The sequence below is a fragment of the Prunus avium genome, chromosome 8 (genome assembly GCF_965620075.1).
Source record: "Prunus avium chromosome 8, drPruAviu1.hap1.1, whole genome shotgun sequence".
NCBI lineage: Eukaryota > Viridiplantae > Streptophyta > Magnoliopsida > Rosales > Rosaceae > Prunus > Prunus avium.
The window spans coordinates 22,092,866-22,104,679 of NC_142291.1; the positions used below are offsets into that span (position 1 = coordinate 22,092,866).

General features: G+C 36.5%; 2 protein-coding genes across 2 annotated transcripts; both read right to left on the bottom strand.

The window, feature by feature from the left end:
* Positions 1 to 1,155: 1,155 nt before the first annotated feature.
* Positions 1,156 to 3,695, bottom strand: LOC110752920 (alpha/beta-Hydrolases superfamily protein). The gene is made up of 4 exons (XM_021953687.2): positions 2,392 to 3,695; positions 2,209 to 2,301; positions 1,952 to 2,019; positions 1,156 to 1,576 (listed from the first exon to the last, which is right to left on the bottom strand). Exons 1-4 carry the CDS (start codon positions 3,028 to 3,030, stop codon positions 1,393 to 1,395), a joined length of 984 nt encoding a protein of 327 aa, XP_021809379.1. The 5' UTR covers positions 3,031 to 3,695; the 3' UTR covers positions 1,156 to 1,392.
* A 131-nt stretch (positions 3,696 to 3,826) lies between these two features.
* On the bottom strand, positions 3,827 to 10,870 carry TOC64-V (translocon at the outer membrane of chloroplasts 64-V). The gene is made up of 13 exons (XM_088246085.1): positions 10,497 to 10,870; positions 10,240 to 10,392; positions 10,000 to 10,124; positions 9,528 to 9,653; positions 9,260 to 9,442; positions 8,928 to 9,072; positions 8,514 to 8,682; positions 7,226 to 7,362; positions 6,937 to 7,135; positions 6,011 to 6,138; positions 5,880 to 5,931; positions 5,186 to 5,255; positions 3,827 to 4,199 (listed from the first exon to the last, which is right to left on the bottom strand). Exons 1-13 carry the CDS (start codon positions 10,748 to 10,750, stop codon positions 4,117 to 4,119), a joined length of 1,824 nt encoding a protein of 607 aa, XP_088102211.1. The 5' UTR covers positions 10,751 to 10,870; the 3' UTR covers positions 3,827 to 4,116.
* Positions 10,871 to 11,814: the final 944 nt, after the last annotated feature.

Below are 11,814 nucleotides of genomic sequence, written 5' to 3' on the forward strand. Positions count from 1 at the left end.
GGTCAGCATTACAGTTGTCTGCCCATGTTACCTTATCCCGAACATACTTCCCTTTTGAAATATAACCTCCATGGTGAATTTCTAGGGAGAACAAATCTGGATCACCTATAAAATAAAATAAAAATTATATATAAAAGCACTACTTTATCACAACAACTTATCCTTATTGCTCAACTACCATTCTAAACTTGAAATTGACTCAGATCCACCGACTATTATGCAGACAAAACAACACAAATGCTTTGGGACCACATGTATTTCATATTCAAAAAGGCATATCACCCAACACCACAAAATGTCAAAAGCACCGACAGACCAAGGACCAAAGGACCAAAGGACCACACAAGCTTAAACAATTTCAACTTGGGAAAAGCGTTTCCTTACTGTATTTGGGAGGAGGCCCTCTGTTCCGTACCTGCAGAGGCAACACATCCAGAGTCATGTTGCGTTAAATCAACGGACCCAAAAGAAGCTTTATGAAAAAGCTTTCAGATTCCCTCAATTTCGTCCCTCTCCAACCTTCGATTTTGCCCCCTTTCGCACCCTCAGTTCAGTCCCTTTCGAACCCTACCAAAGTGAAAGCGATGTGTGAAGTGTGTGAGAGAGGTTGGTAATTGAATCCGCGCTGAATGACGAAAATAACCCTAACAAAAGAGTCAACGTGAGTCAAATGGACGGAATAATGGATGAAATGTTCGAATTTTGACGGTGGGGGGAACATTGATAATAAATTTTAATTTGAGCCCTTAATTCGCTAAAAAAAAAGGTCAGGTGGTAAATTGAGAGTTATGTACAAGTTCAGGGGGCAATTCAGCAGATTACCCTTCTAAATATCTTTGTCAATAACAAAATTGTCCAATATTCTTTTAACGGATCTATTGTCTTTTTGTTTTGGTCGAGCGTAAAATATATATATAGTCCCTTTTTATTGAAGGATCCCTCAAATTTATTTGAGGAACTCCCTTTAGGGTACCCTATAATTTTTTTTTCAACCATTCAAACTATCTATTTTTTAGGTCTCCATCAAAGATCATCCTTGCAAAAAAACTAGACAAATCGGAAACCGTTTAAACATCTAATTGTGTCTTGCAAAATCAATGAACACGATGCTTCAAAAAAGTACTAAAATTTTAATAATTTATTTGAGTGGTCAAATGATATCGGATTCAAGTGATTTTTTATAGAGATGATCTTTAAATGAATATCTACACAATAGACGGTTTGGATTAGTAAAATACAATACGGAGTAGACCCTACAAAGGTGTCTCTCAAATAAGCTTATTTGAGGGATCCCTCAATGGAAGCTCTCTGTATATATATATATATATATATATATATATATATACATATATATATTCTTGTCAAAATCACCTAATTAAATTAGAAGTTTACTTATGAAGAGACTTTGTTGATGTGAAATTGAAAGTGATCTTTCCATGTTGTTGGTGACGACGGAGATGAGGGTGAGTCATAAAAGAAGGCTTTCAGGTGCTTCACAAACTCCTTGGGCTTTTCCAGGTTCACAGCATGTCCTGCGTTCTTGATAATCACCAGTTGAGCACTTTTCCCTACATGCCTAAGACAAAAAAAAAAAAAAAAAGGAGTTTCACTAAAACACCCAAAATGGGGGCTGAAATTATAAAAAACCCAAACACCCAAAACACTTTATAAACACACCCAAAACCCATCATTACACACACTCAAAACCCATTTATAAACACACCCAAAAAATATATAATTGTTGATTTTGGAGTTGATTTTGGGTGTGTTTCTATGTTTAAATAGTGTTTGGTTTTTTTTATAAATACATGTCTAGGATTGGGTTTATTTATAAATTACTAAAAAAAAACATATCCACCAATGAAGAAATATTATCATTCAATATTATTTGTTTCAAGCTAATTAATATAAAGTCAAATTAACAATTTCTTTCTCATTTACATTTGCGTACCTCTTTAATCTGTACCCTAGCTCCACCGGAAATATCTGGTCCTGTTGTCCCCATATTATCAATGTGGGCTGTTTAAAATGGAACAGTACCGTAATAATTGTTAATTAGTAAAATTAATAGAGAGAGAGAGAGAGAGAGAGAGAGAGAGAGAGAGAGAGCCTTCTAGCGACACAAAACCCTAATGAAAACGTCACAAAGCAATAAAATTGCACTCTGAAATAGCTTCATGTGTAGGCAAGAATGGGAGAGATCATCACCTGTGTGATCTTGGGAAGATTAAACATTTTTCGCTCCGTGAGTATTGCCCGGATCAAGTCTCTCTTTTCTTCTACATAATCTGTACACATCACCTGTCAAAATACAGAAATTTCGTTATACTTACTCAAGCATTTGCAGAGAGAGAGAGAGAGAGAGAGAGAGAGAGAGGAGATTTGAAGTACATGAATGAAATCCGTGAGAAAAAAAGAGGGCACGCCCTTTGCAGGCTTGAAAAATGAATAGCGCATCAATTCCTTTAGCTTCTCTGGAGTCTGAGGCAACAAAATGCTTGCAGCCTCATCCAAGTTCGACACCCTAAACAACCCTTCCTCCATATCCTTCGCCTCCAAGCACACCCCGGCACAACACAGCGCAACCCTCTCTACCATCCCCGGACACTGTAAGGCCACGTTGTACGCCACAAACCCACCATAGCTTATCCCCACCATGCTCATCTTTCCAACCCCGTGGGCCTCCATTAACCTTATTACACATTGCGCTTGGAACGACTCTGAGCGTTCCACGCACGATGTGTAGGAGTGGCCGAAAAAGAGGAGGTCAGGCACGTACACGTTGAAGTGGGGGGTAAAGTGCCGTAGATGCTCCCCGTATTGCCACATAGCATTGGCTCCAAAGCCATGGAGGAGGAGGAGGGTCGGTTTGTAGGGTTTGTGGGATTTGGGCACCCAGCAATTCATGATGGTGCCATCATCTAGATTGGTTAAAACCGACCGAAGGCCGGCGTTGGCGAAAGAATGCCGGTAAAACCAATCTATGGAAGCCGTAAGGCTGATGAATTTAGGAAGCTTAAGAGGAAACATATATATTTGACTGATCTTGAAAATTGAAGAATTAACGTAACGAAAATAAATTAATTTCAAAATTCACGAAAAACTTGCATGCATACGTACGTAGAGGATGGGGATGACACAGATCATAATGAATCTCTGCATGCATACGTTTATATACATATGCATATAACTAACTAACTAACTAACTAACTAACTAATGCTCTAGAATGAATGCTTTTTGGTCATGAGAGAGAACTAAATTAAGTTGAAAGCCCAGAGAGGCCAAACAGATTCTTCAAAACAAACGTGAATTTGGGCTATATAGATTATTTCAAGTATATTTGCATCCATGAAAGGTAAGGAAAGGAAAAAGGAGACGTCATGACTAGAAAGTAGAAAAACTCCCAAAGTTTGTTTGGTCGAAAAATGTTAAAGCTGTGTATCCATTGGGCGTTTGTGTGTACGCAATTTTATCCGTTTGTTTTGTTCTTTCTTTGGATAATTAAAATTTAAAACTACTATTTATGTGTATGAACCATGTAATCTAGAGCTAATTGAACACTCATGAGTACTATTTCTGTGTTTTTAATTTTTAAATTTTTTACATATAGGTGCACGTAACGTGAATCCGGAAAATTGAAATTTTATTAACTTTACATAAGAATATATTAAGGAAGTCCAAAACAGTGAGACATTGAAAATCCAAGAACGTCCTAAATAAACTTAAATGGCTATAAATAAAAAAATTGTAAAAAAGCGAAAGATGGTTGACAGAGAAATAGTTACAATTATCTGCTGGGGAATAAACAAAAGAAATTTCACAAAATTACAAGATGGAAATCTCTTTCTTTTTCCTTTTATAATGTTTTGCGTGTGGAACAAATAAAGTATGGCAGCTCTCAATTTCTCAAAAAGAGAAGATATAAGCAAGCATCCATCACTTACATAGAGAGGCCTCTCAACGGTAGTCCAAAGCATGATTAATTACAAGAGAAACTAAATATGCACATAAGACTGACCAAAAACTTGTTGCAGCCGCTAAAGAAAACATCAGCCTCTTTCTCTTAATTTTCTTTGATACGAGTATTACACTGTATAATTGTTGTTTGCAGGGAATCAACTCATCAGTTTCCTTAGTCTTTTTTCAGCAAGATTGGCAACCTTATTTTGAGGTTCAAGAACAAGGGCATGCTTGAAATCTGCAAATGCCAAAGGAGACAAATTGAGAAAGAAGCTAAACCAACCACAATTGTAAGTTTGTTTCTCCTTTCTTTTTCTTTTTTTGGGTCAGCCACCGGAGTTATATGTTGCACATGTAATGCTAAGACAGGAAAACCTAAAATCTTGAACCATATCAGACATGGCATGACACAGCATGGCTAGTACAATGGAATATGAATAAGAGTTATATGTGCTAGAGAAGTGAGAGTCAGTTCATCTTGTGCTAGGTTTGTTTAATACTCTTGGGGTTATTTTTCGTTTGACGTCGTTAGGGTTTCAAATTTTTTAAGTCTAAAGCATTGTAACTTCTCTTCCTTTTTAATAGAAAAAAGATAGCATCGCTTTCACAGTTTGTTCTTCTATTGGATTTTCATCTATTCATTTCTTTCCAATATGGATTGTAAAGCAACATGAGATACTGTCTTGTTAGTAAGATTAGATGAGACATTCGAAAAGACATCACCGATACCACCACCACTTCTCAAACCTAACTCATGCTGTTCATTTCAACCACTCCTCGAACCAAGAGGGATGGGAATCCAAATGCTTCATCAACATGCAATTGTTTCTATAATCTTGATGAAGAATATAAAAGGTCAAAGGTCCAAGGTGTTCAAGTTCTGTAGCAATATATCCGATTGCTGGCCAGATTTTCAAAATCAAAACAAAAAGTTCTAAAACAATCTTTCTATGCAAAAACTAATCCTGTTCATAACTACTTATTGAAACAAAAATCAAGAGAAGTGCAGATGACTGAAGGCAACTACCCCAAAGTGTCATGAAACTCACTAGAATGGATCTAGCAATCCATGACTCAATGAATGATTGCATAAAGTAGTTTACCTTGATAATCATACAATTAAGCTCATGTGATGATAACCAGATACATGAAACATCAGTGCAGGATTTCTAAACATTGAAGCAGCACAGCACATACAAAAGAATATGAAATCAGAGTTCTAACCTTGAGCAGCATCCTTATAACAAAGAAGTGATTCTCTGGCTGTTCCACGTCTCATATATGCCTTCACATTCTGCACAAATGTCGAAAAAAGAAGAAAGGATCACAAATATTAAAAACGAAGACACCGTACGGGCTCAACAACACAATTTACATTCACTTGTTCCAACTATATAGGCAGCACAAATTTTGTATTTATCTGTTTGAACTAAAACGCAACGCTCATGAAGTAGAGATATTCAATAAATGGTCAGATCAGATAACCCAAACTATGGCTTGTATATAACACAATGGTAGGTCAGTAACTAAATCTGTAGTGTTAAGAATCAAATTTAATCACCATGCTTGAATGTGGTATTTTTCAATCATTCTATTTAACGGATGCTCCAGGAAACAGTAAGAGTTGGAGTAAAGAACCACAATCAAATCCCAGAAACAAATAAAATGATAATGATTGTTGCTCATCCAGTTTTGTACCTTACTCCACTATAGAAATACTGTTGAAAAAAAAAAGGAAGTTTCTAAATGACTTAGCAGTAAGCATCAGGAAGAGGTGTATTGAATTCCAAACTACCCTTTTACTAACTGAATTATTGATTACATTAAGCATAACATGAACAGGTTCGTAGTGCTTCGACCAACAGTTACAAAAACAATGAGTGTAAAAGATCTGCATACTACAAAATGGCTATATTACCTTTTTGTCAAGTGATATTGCCTTGCTGCAATCCTCTTCAGCTTGCTGGAAGCTGCATGATTGAAATTGATAAGTGCATAGATGGAAACGCCAACAGAAAGATAAGTTGACAGACAGGTGAGCATTCATACCACCCTAATTCCAAGTAAGCAGCTGCCCGGTTGCAATAATAAGTTGAGCTCATCATGTTTAATTTTATAGCTTCAGTATAGTACTTGACAGCCTTATTCCATTGCCTTCCCTTAAATGCAGCATTTCCCTAGAAAAAGATTCATGAGTAAACATAGAAATTAAAAGAAAATAATAATACTAATTGATACAATGGTTCTACAATTGTTTTTTTTTTTCTGGTAGAAAATGAAAATTCAACAGAACTGGCCAAAATATTCTACAAATATAGAAATCAATAGGAGCCAAAAGGGGAAAAACCGAGCACCCCCCTGAAGATTGACCCATTGTATCACTTTCATCCTTAAATCTTTTTCTTCTTTTTTTTTGGGTGCCAAATTGCCCCTTAAACTTCACTTTTGTGTGTAAAACATCCATGCCTGATCAATTCAGTCATATTTTCCATCAAAAGTAGTCATGTGTAAGGCACATGACCACATTTTCAAAGAAATAATCGTTCCTTTACGCCCTAACATTAATTATATATATGAACATTAAAATAACCTAATTATAAGAAAATAATAAATAAATAAATAATCTACCCTTTCCTTTCTCTCTCTCTCTCCTTCCTATCTCTTCCGTCCACTAAGAATCAGATTAAGATCATCATTCACTAGGAAAATACAGAGTATAATAGAGCTCAAGACTGGGAAAAGGAAAGCATTAGCCAACCTTATTTTATGTCAATTGCAAAAGTGATGTTGTGGAAAATAAAAGGTACCACTAACAGGAGAGGACAAAGATTGAAACCCAATTTATTAGCATATAAACGTTGCAAGTACCAGTTATGCGGAGAATGCAGTGGAAAACTGTCAGGGTAAAGATGACAAACAATATTGCAGAACACTAAGCATTGAAAACTTAGATAAGATCTTAAGTGTGGAGAAACCTTCTCTTTTAAGAGTTCTGAAGCATCCAGGTTATCATTGGTATCTGGCAATGGCGATGAATGGGATGCAATGCTGACTTTCTCCTGAATTGAAGAGTACATATCCAAGACTGTATCGAGGAGAAATTTATCAACACCATGGAACGCGATAAATGAAATAGAGATGGGACTTTCTTTGTGCTTTCCTACTGGAATTGTAACATGGAAATGTGCAAATATAATCAGGAATAAATCAAAGCTACAGAAAGTCAAAGAGAAATATGAGGCTGAAACTTTAAAGTACTCAGTTACCTGACAGCACCCAGACATGCTGGCAATGCTTGATAATGCTAATGTTCTATCGTTGAACTCAGATGACTGTCCTTTCTTTGTATTTAGCTTTAATGGAGGATCTGCAACTGTGGGAATCACTAATATTCCATCATCCTGGGCAAGAGAAGGTAAAAAATAAAGTTATATAAAATGAGGTATTGTGCATATAAACCATCAGGTAGAAAGAAATCGAACATGAATAACAACAAAGTAAAGTCAACTCAATCTTTTTATAAAATAATTTTGTTCAATTAGCCCATATGATTAGCGACACAACACAATTTGACATGCAGAAATGCAAGAGTGTGTTGGAGCTAGAGATTGTTATTCCCCTCTTCTGGTTTCAGGATGGAGGAGGATATAAGAGAGCTCAGGTTGCTGGAGCTCAACATGCCACTAATAGCAGACAGGAAGACTACAGCTAACTAGCTAAATCATTATTTAAAACCTCTATATTGTCATCCATGATAAACCAAAGGAACAAACTTAGCTTACTTCTATATATTATAAGGCTGGAGAAATTGTCACATTACTAAAGTGTTAAACAAGGAACCAGGTTTTAACCATAGGTATCTCCAATTCTCCAACCCAGGCAATAGAGGATAGAGACTAAGAGTATCCAAGATACATTCTAAAATTACCAAAAAAAACATTTATACCTTCTCTTTATTCAGCCAGACTTAATATTTCTCATCCCTAAAACCTAGACCAATACTTTGAACAATCAACTTATCAGAGATAATTTTCCAGCTCACTCCACATACACTTCATTGAATGCCTAGGAGTTGTATTATTGACCCTCGCCCTTTGAGAAATTTTGCTTTAAATGTTCAACCCATTGCTAGGTGATGGAACATGATTTTATAAGCACCTGCCTTTCAGTTATGGCCAAAAAAGTACCTTTCAGTTATGACCAAAAAGAGTACCTTCCTTGGGCCAAAAAAAGTACCATCATTTCAGTTTAAATTTCTCATTAAACAAAAACTACTCCAACAATGATGAGCAACACCTGTAAGTCGAACATATTTACAGAAAATGAAAACAAACAACAGCACCAAAGAATATCTCTATACACAAAGAGACAGTACAACAAGAAAAACAAAAAGCATATTATGCAGTTTACAATTTAATGACATTTAAAACGTTTCTAAGCTTACAAAAAAGCTTCTTTCTTCGGGGTTGCTTCTTTAGAACTTAACACCAACAAAGTGGATAAATCTATAAAATATTAAACGCATAAAACAATTTGACGGGAGTTGGGATACCTTTAAGAGACTTTGAAGGGCAGCTCTCATCTCAGTCCTTACTTTATATAGGGTTTTCACGTTTTCATGAGTAGAGTCAATTGCTGCACGAACACGATCTGATGCATCAGGTCCTAGCCTTGGTTTCGCTGATTTAACCCATTCTTCATGATTGGTTTTGAATTCACATCTGAAACGAATTTGTAGATGCCAACGAAGTTAGTACTAACAATTTCAAGTCCTCAACTAAACTGCAACTATCCTCCTGATTCGAGAACAGAAAGTGCTGAGGGAGAGGGGGAGGGAGAGAGAGAGAGAGAGAGAGAGAGAGAGAGAGAGAGCTAATCAAATCAAATTCCATATACAATAAAGAACTGGAAATTTATGAAATTGGGAGAATTTGAAAATAAATAATTGACTTAAATCTTACAATACCTTTGTAACAAAAGCATCACAGAAGAGAGAGCTTTCAAAGTAAATATTTCATTTTGATGTTTTACGGATTCTTCACGAAATCCTTTTAAACCGGGTACCTTTGAAGCAATATACTGACTAAAATTCATATGCTTCGGAGGTTGGTCTGCAGAAACAATAAAAGAAGCAACTTCAACACAATTATGCTTGGTTTTATTTTTTATGAACTCTATCACGTTATGACAACAGAGATATCTCATGGTAGACTTTAACATTGATATTTAAAAAGTAAAAGAAATGGTAATGACTATAAAGCCCTATAAATACAAAAAATCTCAAGTCAGGCAACTTACACCCAGATAGATGTTCAATTGCTTTGGTGACAACCTGTACTGTCTTCTCTGTAGGAACTTTAGAAAGCTGAAAGAGGTCATCAGCAAAAATAAGGCGTCTTGCCCTTTTAGTTTCCACTGACTTTAGTTGAAGCAAAACATGTCCAACATGGTGTAGAATAGATGGATCTCTGGTAAAAATTCCTAAAGGACCAGCACATAACAAAATGAGAAAATGAAAGAATAAAAAGAAAAATTATAAGCAAGCAAGAAGAAGTTCCCAGCATACCAACAGTTTCTAAACTCTGTGAATTTGGCGAGACTCCAATCATAGATACAGCCCCATGCGACGGTCGGAACCCAATGACGCCACAAAATGATGCTGGAATTCTCACACATCCAGTTGTATCAATACCTATAAAAGCATAAGAACTTCAAATGATCAGTTTGTATAATTAACAAGCCAAAGCACAAGGGTAAGTGCTATGTGCATGATTACATATTGAGTCCAATTTGAGTCCCTGAGCATGTCCTTGATGTCTAAAACCATTTCTTTGATTGTGACTTGAGACAGATCACTGAATGAGTGTGAATTTAAATATGCAAGATACAACATGTAATCGAACCAACAGTAAAACGAAGTAGAAATTTAGCAAAAACAGCAAATGGGTGGTACAAACTGTAAAATCAAGTAGAAATTCTCCAAGATAACTAAATTGGGCAAGTAACATCTTCTCCAAAATTAACAAACAGGAGCTTACCAAGAGCGAAGTCAACGAGACCAGCCGCAACAGCCACAGCAGAACCACTGGAAGAACCTCCCGGGATATGCGACTGTAATTGTGGATTCACAGGCGTTCCATAATGCACATTCTCACCAGTAATCCTGTTACAAATCAACATTTCATTGCTCTTAGTTCCATTTCTTTCTTTCTAAATTCATTTTCTTCATTTAATTTTTGGGTTTTTATCAATTTGAACATAAATTCGTCTAACATTACCCAAAGTTGAGTTCGTCCATGACTGTTTTTCCAACGCAAGTAGCCCCATTCTTCAAGAGAGCCGTCACCACCAACGCCGTCTTCGTAGCCGCTTCATGCGTTCCCGCCCAATCCGGGTTCCCAAACCCCGTCACATATCCTTTCACATCAAATCTAGGTACAGCAAATAATCAACCAAATCAAAATCAGCACAAAATACAAAGTAAATAAACCGAAATTGAAAACAAACAAAAACAGAGAGAGAGAGCGAGAACGACATGTCGCTGATGGCGAAGGTGAGGGAAGCAAGGGGTTGTCTGGCGGCGGGAGGAGGGGGCTGAGGAAAGGGAAGAAGGTCGAAGCGAGGCTCCAGAAATGGTTCTCTGAGAATGATTTGGGCTTTGCTTCGTCGTCTTCGCCGCTGAGTCTCGGCCACAATCACGATCCCGGCGACGCTAAGACCGATGATGATCCAGGTCCTTGGGTTGGAGGACACATTGGCCTTAACAACCTGAAAAGGCTGCTTCCACATGGTGCCAATGGAATTGTGGAGGACCGAAGCTTCAGAATTCTTCTGAGCGAAAACAAGGGTTTAGGCAGGGTTTTAGATTCTCTTTATTTTGTTTATTTTGTTTTATAATTTTTATATTTTTATTTATTTGTTTGTTTGATCAATAAGTTTCATGGCCGCGCGAATCTTATTCTTTCCGAGAAAATGTCAGCTCAAATAAGGGAGTAATTTTTGTATGTTCTGGGACTATTTGTTAGGAAATATTTATGCTGGTAAAGTAATTTTTTTTTTCTATAAACATTTCTATTAGGTGAAAGTTTAAAAGAATTTAAGGCTCGTTTGGTATGTTGAATCGTAATTAATTTCTGCTGGATAATATTAATTTATTTTCAAGAGTAGTGACTATTTATCCATAATATTATAAGGCATTTGGTGTTATTCCTGATAAATAATCTGACTAACTAAGGGCCAGTTTGGAATTTTTGTCACTTTCTTAAAAAGCAACTTCTCGTGTGCTTTGAAAATAATCAATTGTAAAGGAATTTCATGTTTGATAAACAATATTTTTAAAAGTGTTGCTAGTATAAAAGCAGTGTTAAAACCGTTTGGTAAATTTTAATATAAAACTGTTGTAACTCTGAATAATGACTAAAATAAACATAATGTTGAAAGTGTTATGTACGCTACTCATGTGGTGGATGTGGTGGTGGTGGTGATGGTGATGGTGGTGATGAAGGTGGAAGAGGAGGAGGAGGAGGAGGTGGTGGAGGTTGTGGTGGTGGTGGTTGTGGAGGTGGGGGTGGAGGTGGAGGTGAAGGTGAAGGTGGTGATGGTGGTGGAGGTGGAGGTGGAGATGAAGGTGGTGGGTGGAGATGGTGGTGGTTGTCGTGGTGGCAGTTTAGGGTTAGGGTAAATTGAAATTCAAATGACACAAAATCTTTTTGGTAAGATTCATATGACAATACTTTTTTTTCATTTGCTTTTGCCCAAGATCTATAAGATAAGATTACATGAACTAATCCATTATCATAATTGTAGTCTCTCATATATAATTATATTGACCAAACACATCACTAGGATTAATC

What these genes read in the sequence shown, in the direction of transcription:
- LOC110752920 (XM_021953687.2), bottom strand. Translation starts at nt 3,030, where the DNA reads ATGTTTCCTCTTAAGCTTCCTAAATTCATCAGCCTTACGGCTTCCATA. An exon ending in TTCTCACGGATTTCATTCAT is followed by an intron (nt 2,302 to 2,391) that starts GTACTTCAAATC and finishes GTATTTTGACAG; the next exon opens with GTGATGTGTACAGATTATGT. An exon ending in ATCTTCCCAAGATCACACAG is followed by an intron (nt 2,020 to 2,208) that starts GTGATGATCTCT and finishes CATTTTAAACAG; the next exon opens with CCCACATTGATAATATGGGG.
- TOC64-V (XM_088246085.1), bottom strand. Translation starts at nt 10,750, where the DNA reads ATGTGGAAGCAGCCTTTTCAGGTTGTTAAGGCCAATGTGTCCTCCAAC. An exon ending in AATTGAACATCTATCTGGGT is followed by an intron (nt 9,073 to 9,259) that starts GTAAGTTGCCTG and finishes TTGTTTCTGCAG; the next exon opens with ACCAACCTCCGAAGCATATG. An exon ending in CAGAACTCTTAAAAGAGAAG is followed by an intron (nt 6,139 to 6,936) that starts GTTTCTCCACAC and finishes ATCTTTTTCTAG; the next exon opens with GGAAATGCTGCATTTAAGGG.